Source organism: Solanum pennellii, chromosome 3 (genome assembly GCF_001406875.1).
Source record: "Solanum pennellii chromosome 3, SPENNV200".
NCBI classification, from domain to species: domain Eukaryota; kingdom Viridiplantae; phylum Streptophyta; class Magnoliopsida; order Solanales; family Solanaceae; genus Solanum; species Solanum pennellii.
The window spans coordinates 4,569,584-4,584,432 of record NC_028639.1 but is presented as its reverse complement, the minus strand read 5'-3'; the positions used below and the strand labels follow the sequence as shown (position 1 = coordinate 4,584,432).

The window sequence follows — 14,849 nt, the reverse complement described above, 5'->3', positions numbered from 1 at the left end:
TCGTGCCCACGACGGTTCGTCCTGCAGGTCCGTCGCCAAGTTCAGAGAGTCGATTTCAGTACCCAAATTTCAGAAGTCTAAGTGTTCTGGAACGAGACACCTGCGACGGTCCGTCGTGCCCACGACGGTTCGTCCTGCAGGTCCGTCGCCAAGTTCAGAGAGTCGATTTCAGTACCCAAATTTCAGAAGTCTAAGTCTTTTGGAACGAGACACCCTCGATGGCCCGTCGTGCCCATGACGGTCCGTCGTGGGTTCCGTCGACTCACACAGTTTTTTCCAGAAATAAAATCTGCTGCTAAAAACGACTAAACAGGTCGTTACACTTTTCATCAAAAGCACACTTTTTGCTTTAATAGATAAAATATCATCAATATAGTGCATTGACACTCAAACTCAACGTCTTATCCATATAAAGAGATTTTAGGTCATAAATCATGAGACTTAAATCCAATATCTTATTATCATGGTGCATCAGAACTTGAATATGATGTCTTACCCTTTTGGTGCGATTGAACGTAAATCTATCGTTTTATTCTTTTGGTGCGATAAAATTTAAATTTATTGTGTTACCCACAATGAGCCTCAACCTCAAGCCTCAAAATAATTGCAATTTTATCACTTTTGATGATCATTAATATGATCATATATTATATTGCACACAAAATTGAGATTGCTGATTTCTTATAATTAACACTAGTAGTTAATAGATATAGCTTAATAAATCACATACCTCATATAAAGATTGAAAACATATCTCTCACACTACAAAAATGACCATTATCGGCAATTGTCACTCTTTGTATATGTCTCTAAAGCCTTTAGCGACATTGGTTCTAATGACACTTAACTAATGCGGATAAAGACTTTAACACTCTTTATTAGTGTCAATATTTAATGCCGCTAAAAGTTATTTTTGTTGTCGTGTCACTAAATTGTGCTTATTTAATCATTAAAATAAATTAAGAAGTTTCCTTACCGATCGGTTAAAATTAAACATATAAAAAGTCGACAAGTCTCTCTAAATACTTACTCCATATGGTACCACATATCTGTCACATAATAATTATAACGTAAAGATAAATCATAAATTGAAGATATTGCGACCTTATTACATAACTTATGCAAGATCTCTTTTGCACTTTTCCCGTCTTCTATCATAATTTTTTAAAAATAGACTGATAACGTGTTATGAAACAATATAAATTAAGTAGAAGAACAAAGTAGGGAGAAGAGAAAAAACTACTTATTCATCTTGAAGTATATTCAGGATTCATATATCTTCTTTACAATGAAGGAAAACCCTTTATTTATAGGGAAAAATTTAACTTTGTCCCAAGTAGGATTCCTAACCATATCCTAAAAGGACTCCACATAATTAGACATTCATTATAATACAAATTGTTTATAACAATATATATATATATATATATATATATATATATATATATATTATAACATTTGTATACAATTTTGTGCATTTGTTTATGTATAAGTTTTTACATTTGTATAAGTATACTTTTTGTATAATGTTCCTTTCACCATATACAATTGCACACACTTATACACATACATAAATTGTTTGTATTTCGCTATATATGCTATGTAAACAATTATACATTTGAATTTGTTTGTATAAGTATCGTATAAATAATTATTACATTAGTAGTAGTACACCAATTTATCTATATATACAATATAAACATTTATACAATTGAAGTCAGTTTGTATATAATGTAAATTTTCTTATAAAATTTGTATAGGTTATTTTCATTTTAAATCTATTTTATATATTTTAATATATGTATTTGTGTCTTACTTATGTATACATGTATATTTTAGTAAAATTGTATATTCATTTTTTAACAGGCTGCTAAGTTTTAAGGCAAAAGAAAACCAACACGCACACCTCACATGCAGTGTTACACAAATATTGAAATAATGAAGGTGTTAGCTGAAAAGCTTACTGAAACTCAGAATAATCGATTTTGTAGAACCACATGTTTTTGANTATATATATTATAACTTGTATATCTGTAATAAAACCGACCCTCGTCTCTAATTATAGTAATTTTCCTATTATATTATTCAAGACATTGTATCTATTATATTCAAATGGTAATAGTTCTATTTATAATTTCTTAAGAAGTGTGCAAAACTAATAATGGACCAGCATTACTGAAAAACGAGAGTACTAATTAGAGGACTAAAAGTAATTTAATTTAACTTTAAAAATTAGTCAAATTGACTTTTGAAAAACGTAATATAACAATTAAAAGTAGACAGAAGTATTTGTTACGGAAACAAGTCTTTAAAAATATGAAAAGAACTTTCATAACGAAAATTGAAAAAATATGGTGCATAAATGATTTTCCAAGTTCATTACCTCTTTCCGACCTATTCAATCCCGCCTTTTGACTATCCCCCAAATCCTCATCTCGCCTTCATATTGTTTTAAATTGCTGTCACATATAAATAATTTCGGAGAATATTTTTTTGCTTATCTACCAAACACTATAATATAAGTAAGAAAAAACCAATTTATTTTACAGAAATATATTTTTTAGAGAAATATTCCTTCATATCAAATACACCTTAATAAAGATGTAGTTTATGATCAAAATCACTTTCAAAGTGTCACATTTTTGTGAATTTTCTACGTTCATGACTATCTAGTGTTCACTTTTTCTGTCTAAATATCATTACCTATTTATCAAATTACACTTCAACATTCATGAGTTTTACTCTTTTTTCCTACTTGAACAATATTGATATTTTTCGGATAGAAAAATGAACAACTGATATTTGGTAAATTTCTTAATAAATAATTGATAATAATTCCAATAAAAAACTTAACAATACATAATAATTTAAATATATTTTTGATCATTTAACTCGTAGAGATATAATAAAGGATATATGTATCCTTTGAGAAACTATCATTGACTTGAAATAAGTCTCTACTCATCAATGAATGATGCACCAATAGCACCATCATTCAAGTTTCAATCACAAGTCTAGTTTGATTATGACCTTAGGGGACTTTATTCTCTTTCTATGTAATCGGTTAATATTTCGTCGGTCTAATAATAACTATCGATTATATTATTTTAAGATATCTAATAATACTTATTTACTGAGGCGGAGTTAGGTGAGAGAGTTAGTGGGTTCAAACGAACACAATGATTTTTTTGTAAATTCTATGTATTTATATTAGAAAATTAAATAAATAAAAATTAATTCGTAAATCTCTAATAAAACTGATTAATAGCTTAGTGATAAGAAATAGTCATGGAAATACTTTCATACTAGAGTTGTGGGTCTGAATCCCATTATTAACAAAAAAAATTCTCTTTTTTTCAAAACCTCAAAACCCCTAATCCTAACCCCGACTTTAATTATTCATTTTATGAAATTAATGAATAATTTTATACTTAATTTCTAATTTATACTCATTATTACTGAGATAATACAATAACAATGGGACTAAAAATGATTATATATCCAAAAAAAAAGTAATTGTTTATAAGAATAATTTTTCTTGAAAAGTACGTTGTGTTTGGATAACATGCATGATTTGGAATCTGTTTTTTTTTTTGACAGTATGATTAATTTGCAAGTTGGACTGAAAAAAAATACAACTTGCCAAAGCCGACTTTAGCCATTTGGACTAATTCATAGTTTACATTATGTTATTTTTTTCTGTTATTCGATATTTGATATTCATTTTAAAATTTAATTGGTTATCGTTAAATTTCATTTTAAAGCGTAATGCATTCCTTGTTATAGATGGTTTTACACCCAGTGCTTGATACAAAATTTTTGATTTAGAATGAAAAAACACATAGTAATTTGTGATTGTTTAAATTTTTTAAAAATATTATCATATGTATAAATCAAATAGTAGAAAGATTTATATAAATATATAAATATGATAACATTTTTTTAAAAATTCGAACATGCTATGGTATTACTGTCTCTTTTATTAGATCACGACAAAATCTAACATGTCACCTCTCTCACTCTTCACGGAATGTCTTTAGGATTTAAACTTAATAATTTAAAATTTTAGTTTTATTATATATTTTTTAAAAATTGAAAAAAATAATATTTAGTTCTTTTAATTAATAAATATTATTTTTAATTACCATGACAAAAGTACTACGTTGTAAAAAGGAATAGGAGGGAGTAATAATAAACCTATAAAACCATGTCTAGATTCATGTCCATGTCTGCTAAGAAAGTATATAATATCCAGGGACTGATTATTATAAATATAAAAGTATAATTTATTGAATTATTTTTACTCAATAAAGGTACATTAACTTTTTTCCTAAAAAATATTGTACATGTACCTTTTAATATTAAGAATATAATCAAACATAATTAACATTTTCAATTTTAAATTCCAAAAAGCAATAATTAAGTATTTCAAAATTAATTTTTTAAAGCTAAAATAATTTGGAACAAAGGGAGTAATACTCAAATTCATTTGGTACGAGGAATAAAAGATAATTAATTTTGAATATACTTTTTCTATGTTAAAATTATATAATAATTAGAAAATAACTTAACCCAAAATTATAATATTATCTTTTATCTTATTGAGAGTATTTAAATAAATAAAAATAACTTATTTTTCAATTAAATTTATTTATAATACACATTTTAATGGTCATATATAGAGGCCAACCCCACACACCCACTTTTTTTTAAGTGATAAAAGACAACAAGATTTATGAGGTCTTGAATTCTATTGAGGTACCCCTACCCACCCCCGCTATAAATTTAATCGAATTTAATAACTTTTATATAAATAATTAAAATTAATTAAAATTTAAATTCAAATATATCGAAAATTACTTTAAAATCTATAATTCATAAAATTAGATTGTCTTCGATATATGCATTTCTAATTGGTTCCTCACTTCAACAAAACTATACTTTTCTCTAATAAGAAACAGACATTCAAATATCCAAGAGTGGAGCTATCCTTGATTTTTTTTAAAAAAGGAATCAACCTACTTTTTTTTAATTTATTTAAAAAGTATGTTATTTTCTTATGTAAACTTGTCACAAAAAAATAGTGTGACCATTTGAGGACCTTTGAGAATATTACTATTAAAAATGTTATATATTTAATTTTCACTTATTTTTTTTATTGTTGTATTAAAATACGTGATTATTTCATTTAAAATTTTAATTAAAAAAATTATAGCTTTATTTATGTAATTAACATATTAGCAATAATCATCTATTAAAATTTCTGAAGTCAACAAAATTCGTAACAGAAATATCGACTTCATTCCAACTCATTCAGAACTCCTTAATGGAAATTTTGTCACCACACCCCTACCCTATTTTGTCAACTAATAACAACGATATTTAAAGCTTTTTCATATTTCTTAAACCTCATATATATTAATCAAACTATATTACATAAATTAAAAATAGAAAAAAATACTTAATTATCTATCCACAATAATCACCTACAAAAATTACTAAATCCAATCAAACTCAAAACAAAAACATTGACTCTACCCCTCCTTATACATATCTCCTTAATAAAAATTATGTCTCCGTCATCGTCCTAATCCCATTTTGTCTATGATAACAACAATATTCACCTTTTAGTACACACTATATACAATTAATAAAAATTCTGTCTCCGTCATCGCCCTGACCCCATTTTGTCTATGATAACAACAATATTAACCCTTTAATACACATTATAATCAATTAATAAAAATTCTGTCTCCGTCATCGCCCTGACTCCATTTATCTATGATAACAACAATATTCACCCTTTAGTACACACTATACACAATTAATAAAAATTCTATCTCCGTCATCGCCCCGACCCCATTTTATCTATGATAACAACAATATTCAATCTTTAGTACACACTATACACAATATGAAATCTTTATCCCCACTAGTACTCCCACTTTCATCAATAAATACCAATTTCCCAAATCCCAACTTCTAATTATTTTTTTTCTTCATAAAACACTAGAGCTATGGATAGATCCAATAGTGTTAATAGAAGAGAAATACACACAACAAATAGTACCAAAAGAATTCAAGAAGAGCAAGAAGTACAATCAGTAGAAAGGATATTTGAATCAAAACAAGTGCCATCATGGGAAAGTCAATTAACATTAAGAGCATTTTTTGTGAGCTTAATATTGGGAATTTTATTTACTTTTATTGTTATGAAACTGAATCTTACTACTGGAATTATACCTTCTCTTAATGTCTCTGCTGGACTTTTGGGATTCTTTTTTGTCAAGACTTGGACTAAATTTCTTGACAAATCTGGAATTTTGAAACAACCATTTACAAGACAAGAAAATACTGTTATTCAGACTTGTGTTGTTGCAACTTCAGGCATAGCCTTTAGCGGTAAGTAATTCTTCATTCTCTCCGTAAAAAAATTTATCTGTATCGAGTGCTTATGTTATCAAATGAATTAAGATGCATGATTTGCGTATCTTGTATTTGTTGTTATGTTTTAGTGGTTACAAAAATTTTCCTCTCTCTTTTTTTTAGTCTCGACATAAATTTATCTGCATTGAGTGTTTATTTCAAATCAATTGACGCAAGACATATATTTATAATTTCGTATTTTCCGATATGGTTAGTTTATTCTTGATGTCCTCTATTTTTATTTCAGTAAAAATTTATTTACATCGTGTATTTATATGAAATGAATAGTTATAAGACATTGTCTGTTTCTATATATATTCTTATTTATGTTGTTTTGTATTATTTATCGTGTTTCTCTTTTCGAAAGTCAATTTATCTCTGACATACTTTTAGTTGTTATAACTAATTCTTTTTGACCAAAACTTACATTTATTTAATTTAGGTTAGGTGGAATAGAGGCATGATATATGTTTGAATATATAAATGTTAATTTTTGAACCCATAATGCTTGGCCCATTGTTGTTTGTTCAAGTCTTTATAGAGACGGAGAATCTTTAATTAAGTCATAATTAGAAATTTGGAATATTAAGTATTTTTTTTGAAAAAATTATGATTAAAGAAAATATTTTTTGGTTTATATTTTGTTTATTAAAAATACTAAACTATCATAGTAATAAATTAAACTAGTTTGATGTAAATACTAGTTTCAGTATTAAATTAGTATTTTTTTTAAAAAAAATAAAAAGTTAATTAGAAGAGAATTCAATTTAAATTTGGAGTCTTTTAGTTTAACTTCACAAAAGGTGTTGATTTAGCTGATGAGATGTTCCTACTTTAAAATTTAAATCATACTCTCCGTCTTATCTCATTTTATATAAAATAATAGCATTTAACAAAATACGATTTTTTATAAAAAGCAATTTAAAATTCATTTATTTCATTTTATATGATTGTTTTTAACGGAATATGACTTTTTACGAGGAAAATCTGATTATTATTTTTTTTATATAACAATAAATATTATCATGCCACACAAAAATATCATTAAAGATAAAAAAAAATTAAAAATTAATTATATAATTTTCTTTTTTTTAATAAAAAAAGTGTTATACATAAAATGAGACTACGAAAATAATTGGATAACATGTAAACAACTTTCCATGAAGGTAGTGTTGGAAAAAAAGGGAAAAGTTTGAGTTTATTTTTGTCAAATCATGTGTTTTTTTTCTCATTTTGCAATTAAATCGAAAATTAATATTGTTGAAATGTTGGTCTAGATACATTGTGTGTGATATTATTTAATCCACGGATATTTGGTGGGTTTGTGGACACCACACTATAATAAAAGAAATATCAATGAAGTTTAAAATATTATCTTTAAAATATAAAAAAATCTAAATATACAATCTTAATTTTAAATAATATTTTAGAATTTCTGAAAGTAAATTTTGAAATAACAGTAAAATTATTTCGTGTAATATCTAAGCTACATAGTTAATTCGTGAAAATAATCACAAGCATATATTATAATAGATCATTGATTTATTCTTCAAATTATGAATCTTTCTTAAATTTAATTAATACGAGATATTTTATACACTCTGTTAGTTATATCTTACTTTATCATTTTGCACGGGCGAAAAGGTGTGTTCCACTAAATGTGAATTTCAAGATGTAAAGTAATTGTCCTTTATTCTATTTAAAATAATAAATTGCTTTGATTTTATTTTTTGTAAGATCTCGTGATTCAAATTAAAAGTGTGCATACTATTACATTTTGAATTTTATAATTTTAGACTTGTCATTGTCATTATTTTTTACTATAATAATTAAGAGATAGTCATTAAAAGGTCAAATGAGAATGTTAGAAGTTAAAACTTTTTTTTTTACTAAATATAGGAAGGTTAAGTGACATTCTTTTATTTAGGTACCAAATTAGGAATAGTAACAAACTAAGATGCATGAATCTAAATAATTTTTTTTTATACTAATTACATAAAATCTTTTAAAGAATTCTCAGAAATTCTTGAATTCTTAAAAAAATATAATTAATATGTCACTAATATTTGGATTGAAATATAAGTGTGACCTTTTTGTAAATTTCATTAACGCAAAATATTTTATGCACTGAATTGTTATTTTAAGTTTAGTCAATTATAGTGTGTGAATACATGACAAATTAGAAGTCTTTGAAAGACAACTGGAGTGAGACTAGCTATTCATACTTGACTTGTTAGACACTTAAACAAACTGAAAAATTGTAATACGTTCTCTTTCTGTTTCAATTTATATAATATCGATTGAATTTTAAAAATTAAATTTTGAAAATATTAATCATAATTTATTTTATTTTTCATTGTTAATTTTTATGACTCATTGTATTTTTTATGTAGTTTTTATATATGTGAATTATTCTTCGTAAGTCTTAAAGATGATACGTCATTATCAGAATAAAGAATTTTTATGATTAAAATTTAAAATATGTCATAACGAAATAAAGTAATTCTTTTTTTTTTCTAATAAAGTCTTTGTGTATGAATTATTGTCTCCGTAAGTGGTGGGGGATCATTTTATAATAATGTTGACGATTATTTTCCACAAATTAATTGAAATAAAAACTCCATAGGGAAATCATTATGGCTTTAGAATATATTAAAAGTAATTATTTCCTTCATTTCATATTATTTGTCATGTTCTACTTTTCAAGAGTTAATTTGACTGATTTTCAAAGTATTAGATAATAGAATATTTCAAAAATAACAACTACATATTCCAACACTATACAAAAGTACTGTAAGTTACAAATTTTATAGTATCAATATGATAAAAAATATATATCTTAAAAATAGCATAACTGTTTTTTATCTATTGGATTCTGGTTTAACAAAAATACTATTGAAGTTCCATCGAACCCATCGCTATGAGGCTAGCTCCGCCCCGAAGTGAATACAAGTGACTATGAATTGGTCTGTTCATACCAGCTTGCATGTAACTTAAACTATTTTACATTGTACCCCCCTCTCTCTAATTTTGTTCACGAAGAGTTAGATGAATCGATGAAAAGAAGTCACCTAGCTTTAATTTAAATTGGTGTTCTCTCTCCTTAGGCAATGCATTATTAATTGTTGCATTTTAAAAATCATTTGGTACCTTATTTATGTGATAAAAGCATATAGTAAAATTCAATATAATAACTCTAATTTCTTCTGTATTTTACCTTTTGATCATGAGTAGGAGGTTTTGGAAGCTATCTTTTTGGCATGAGTGAAGTTATTGCTAAGCAATCAACAGAAGCAAATGCTGCAGATAATGTCAAGAACCCTTCTTTAGGATGGATGATAACTTTCCTCTTGGTTGTTAGCTTTCTTGGGCTTTTCTCTGTTGTTCCGCTTCGTAAGGTAAATTCGACATCTCTAATGCATATGTATGACATATTTTCAAGCGTGACGATATACACTTGTATATAATAGGTTGTAACACTAAAACACACCTCGAAATTAATGAGTCAGTTGTCATGTGAACGTAAATTTTGATTAGGCAAGTTAAGTTGTTAGGCATATTCTAACATAAGGTCTTCTAGTCAGCTTTGAGGTGCGTTTTGATAAACAATTTGTCAACATTAGTAACCGCGATATATTGATGCTATCATACAAGTTGCATTGTTTTGACATAATGTGAATATATTCTCAGATTATGATTATCGACTTCAAACTGACTTATCCGAGTGGTACTGCAACTGCTCACCTGATCAACAGTTTCCATACTCCACAAGGAGCTAAGCTAGCCAAGTGAGTCTTTTACACCATCAACGATTGTTTCTTATCGATGATAGTACTTACTGTTCTAATTGCTCGTCGTTGCAGGAAGCAAGTAAAAACTTTGGGAAAGTTTTTCACCTTCAGCTTCTTATGGGGATTCTTCCAGTGGTTTTTTACAGGAGGGGATGGCTGTGGATTCGGGAGCTTTCCCACTTTAGGTCTCAGAGCCTACGAGAACAGGTAAACGTTTGAATTTCCATTAATATCAACTTGTTTGTTTGGACTTATTATGCTATTGATACATTTCGCAATGTGTTTTCAATAACTTACACAATGTAGCTTGCCTAAACTTTTGGACTCGAATAAACGTTGAACTTCTACATCTACTGCAATATGCTCTTATGTTTTTGTATGTATATTGGGAAACAAGGTTGTTATGTTTAGCTATGTTGCTCTGGCTCTCCAAGAACGTTGTCACGCCCGTGTTAGATCCTCCAAAATGCACTACTTTTGGAGTATTTGGTATGCGCCTGGTGACATTTTTGAAGAGCCCGAGCAATATAGATGTTTCTATACTCAATTCTGTAACTTGGAAGCACTACTTTTCAATGTTTTCGACTTATTTCTCTGATCAACCAGGTTTTATTTTGACTTCTCCGCGACATATGTTGGTGTTGGGATGATATGTCCATATCTAGTCAACGTATCGTTACTAGTTGGAGCGATCCTTTCGTGGGGTATAATGTGGCCTCTTATTGAAGACAGAAAAGGTCATTGGTACCCTGCTGATCAAAGTCCTACCAGCCTTCACGGCATACAAGGTTACAGGGTACGTAATCAATATGACACGCGATGTTTTTAAATTAGCTCGATCAGATAAAAACTGAAAAATGAGGCTAATGGATTTTTCCGTGATGCTCTTGTAATGCAGGTGTTTATAGCAATAGCTATGATCCTTGGTGATGGTCTTTACAACTTCATCAAAGTACTGGGAAGAACATTGTATGGTATATATTGCCAATTCCGCGAGAAGAAAACAGGTTTAGTCCTTCCTGTTGGTGCCCTGCGTGCATCCCCTGCAGAGGCATCTCTGTCTTATGATGATCAGATACGAACCGAGCTTTTCCTCAAGGATCAAATCCCTACGTGGGTTGCTATAGTCGGTTATGTTAGCATTGCCATCATCTCCATGATAACGCTTCCACACATTTTCCATCAACTTAAGTGGTACTACATTGTGGTGATATACATTTTTGCACCAGCACTAGCATTCTGCAATGCTTATGGGAGTGGTCTGACTGACTGGTCATTAGCATCAACGTACGGGAAGCTGGCTATCTTCACTATCGGTGCATGGGCTGGGGCTAGTCATGGTGGTGTTCTAGCAGGATTAGCTGCTTGTGGTGTCATGATGAACATAGTCACAACTGCATCCGACTTAACACAAGACTTCAAGACAGGTTACATGACGCTGGCTTCTCCTAGGTCGATGTTCATAAGCCAGATAATCGGAACAGCAATGGGGTGTGTGATTTCCCCTTGTGTATTTTGGCTATTCTACAAGGCGTTCCACGACTTAGGTATTCCAGGTTCAGAGTACCCTGCTCCTAACGCTCTAGTCTATCGTAACATGTCTATATTGGGAGTGGAAGGCTTCTCAGCTCTACCAAAGAATTGTCTCACATTATGCTACATATTCTTCATTGGAGCTATTGCAATCAACGCGTTAAGAGATGCTCTAGGAAAGAACAAGGCAAAGTACATTCCTCTTCCGATGGCAATGGCTATACCTTTCTATCTAGGATCATACTTCGCCATTGATATGTGTATCGGGAGCCTGATTTTGTTCATCTGGACAAAGATAAACAAGGCTAAGGCCGATGCATTTGGACCAGCTGTCGCGTCTGGACTAATCTGTGGAGATGGAATCTGGACCTTGCCTAGTTCAATCTTAGCTTTATCAGGTGTTAATCCACCAATTTGCATGAAGTTTCTATCAAGGAAGGACAATATCAGAGTCGATAAGTTCATGCATCCTAAAACTCGGTAACATGTAGGTTCTGTCGCGTTTTTATTATTCTGTTTTTCCCCTGTATGTTCGATGTTTATATTGCTATAAACTTGCCATAAAGATAGAAGTAAAATTTACGTAGAGAACATATTGAGCTTCATGTGTTAAGTTGTAAATGTACACTACATAAGTTTATTGTACTATGTCATTGTTCACAAATTCACAGCTTTATATTTTGGTTAGATAATATGCATTTTGTAACCAAGTTTAAACTAAATATTTATGTAAAATTAAGGTGAGGTGTTACATTTCTCTTTAGTAAATATAAATTTAATGATAATGTCCCTTGCAATATGGGGACGTGACACTTTTAGTATAACACTATACTATTTTTGTATACAGTTGAAATAATAAGGGAAACTTACATAAATATATTATAATAAAAAAATATTTACCATTTATAGCAATAATATTTTTTTTCACTTAATCACTTTTAATTTATTTATAATACAAGTTTAATACATATTATAAAGAACAATTTATTATTCACGTATAATACAAGTTTTAATGATGGATAGTACATTTATCACACATTTTAATACACTTACAATACAATGTGACAATTTTTACCAAACAAACATATTATATTTCAAATAACAATTATAATTCAAATATATTGCATACATAATTCACTTTTAATACATATTACAGATTTATCACAATATTGCTATAAATGGTAATAAACAAAAAGTATCGCTAAAATAAGTAATTATTTTTTAAAATGTATTAATTCATGTAGTTTTTCTAAATAATAATTCAAAGTTGGAGCTTAAGTTGTTTAGGATTTATTATGTTAATATTTATTTAATTAGTGTCTATTCATATAGGATATATATTTTCTAGTCCTAGTTTAGTTTCGTTGTTTACTATTATAAATAGAGATGTTGTTTGTTACTTTCCAGTATACAAACTAAATAGAAATTTTAGTAAGAATAAACCTTTAGAGTTTATAAATAAAATATTTTTCATGCATAAATTTTCGATTAAACTTAAATTATTTAATTTTTAAAAAATAAAAAATATCACATAATAAATTGAGACAAAAAAAGTACGTATCATTTATCAAAGATTTGATGTCCTTTCTGCAGCTCTGCTGCAGTGGTCAATGACCACTGCAATTTTTGCAGTTTTACAGCTGCACACTATTGATTTATCCGATAAAATAAAAATTCAACGTTATTTGTATATACTCTATCAAACGAAAACTTATAAAATTTAATTAGTTAGAAAAAAGAGGTCGGCATGGAAACAAAGTTGCACATAGTACAATAATAGCTTTTTTAATACGTCATTTACACAAAGTTCACTCTTCTAAGTTTTATAGCAAATGAGAAAACAAAAGTTAATTGAAAATATTTGAATTTTCTTTAATTCCCAACTAAGGAAACGAAACGATCCCCACAAAAAATCACTATCAGAAGTATGTCTTTATTTTCTACATTTTCCTATACAGGATTTCACTTTTTTCCACACTAATTTAATTTTTCTTTTTTTTTTGGTTATATTGCACTAAAAATATATTAGTCTTCGTATAAATAATTTTTACGTTATCAAATCAAGTAAAGCTACCTATTCTTTTAACTATGTAGTCTTACCAAGTAAACAAGTCTAGATACACGGTAATTTTATATAGCGTTTTTTTTTTTGAAAATTGTATATAATAGCAAACTAATAACCTAAAATAAATGGAGTAGCTAGAGTTTGATTTAATTGTGCTCCATAACAAACGTTAGCTAAAGTTTGCCAGACATCTCTCTCTCAAAAATCTCGCTCGCCACTCTCCATTCTCGCTCGCCTCTCTTGCTTTATACACAGAAGTGTATAAATTTTGTTTCTGTTTTGTATAAAGCGAGAGAAAATTGTATATACACATGCAAAAATATATATTTTCGTGTTATACACATAATTATACAATTTACAAACATTTTGCTTTGAATATTACAGAGAAAAAGGCCAACGAATTATACAATTGCGAATTATACAATTGCAGTGAAATATAATTTTCTCTAGCTTTATACAACAGAAGTGTATATATTGTGTTTCTGTTTTTGTATAAAGCGAGAGAAAAACATATATCTTCTTGCTATACACTTATAATTATGCAACATACATACATTTTAATTCGATTCAACTGTATGCAAATCAAATTTTATAAAAATATTGCAACGAAATAGACAGCGAATTATACAATTGTGCATTATATAATCGCAGTGAAATAGGATAGCGAATTATACTATTGCAGCGAAATAGGCCAGCGAATTATACAATTTAGGCCAACGAATTATACAATTGTATATGTATAGCAAATTATACAGTTTTATGTTTGCTATGGAGCGCAATTATGCAAACTTTGATATACCATACAAATATGAATTTTTTGTTTGCTATATGTGAAAGTTGTCTTTTTTTTTTCATGTGTATATGTTAAATCTTGAATATTTTTAGTGAAATTTTTGATTTCACTATTGATTATATTTATTGCTCTTTAGAGGGTGTGATAAATTAATACTGAACAAATAAAAATAAATGGAGTACGAATTACTATTTGCCCTTTCTATATATAGTTTAAGACTTCGATTCTAAGTCTTCCTTGT

General features: G+C 28.3%; 1 protein-coding gene across 1 annotated transcript; it reads left to right on the top strand.

The window, feature by feature from the left end:
- The first annotated feature begins 6,017 nt into the window (after positions 1 to 6,017).
- Positions 6,018 to 12,437, top strand: LOC107014956 (probable metal-nicotianamine transporter YSL7). Its single transcript, XM_015215090.2, has 6 exons — positions 6,018 to 6,402; positions 9,661 to 9,824; positions 10,117 to 10,214; positions 10,290 to 10,424; positions 10,824 to 11,013; positions 11,116 to 12,437. Exons 1-6 carry the CDS (start codon positions 6,018 to 6,020, stop codon positions 12,232 to 12,234), a joined length of 2,091 nt encoding a protein of 696 aa, XP_015070576.1. The 3' UTR covers positions 12,235 to 12,437.
- Positions 12,438 to 14,849: the final 2,412 nt, after the last annotated feature.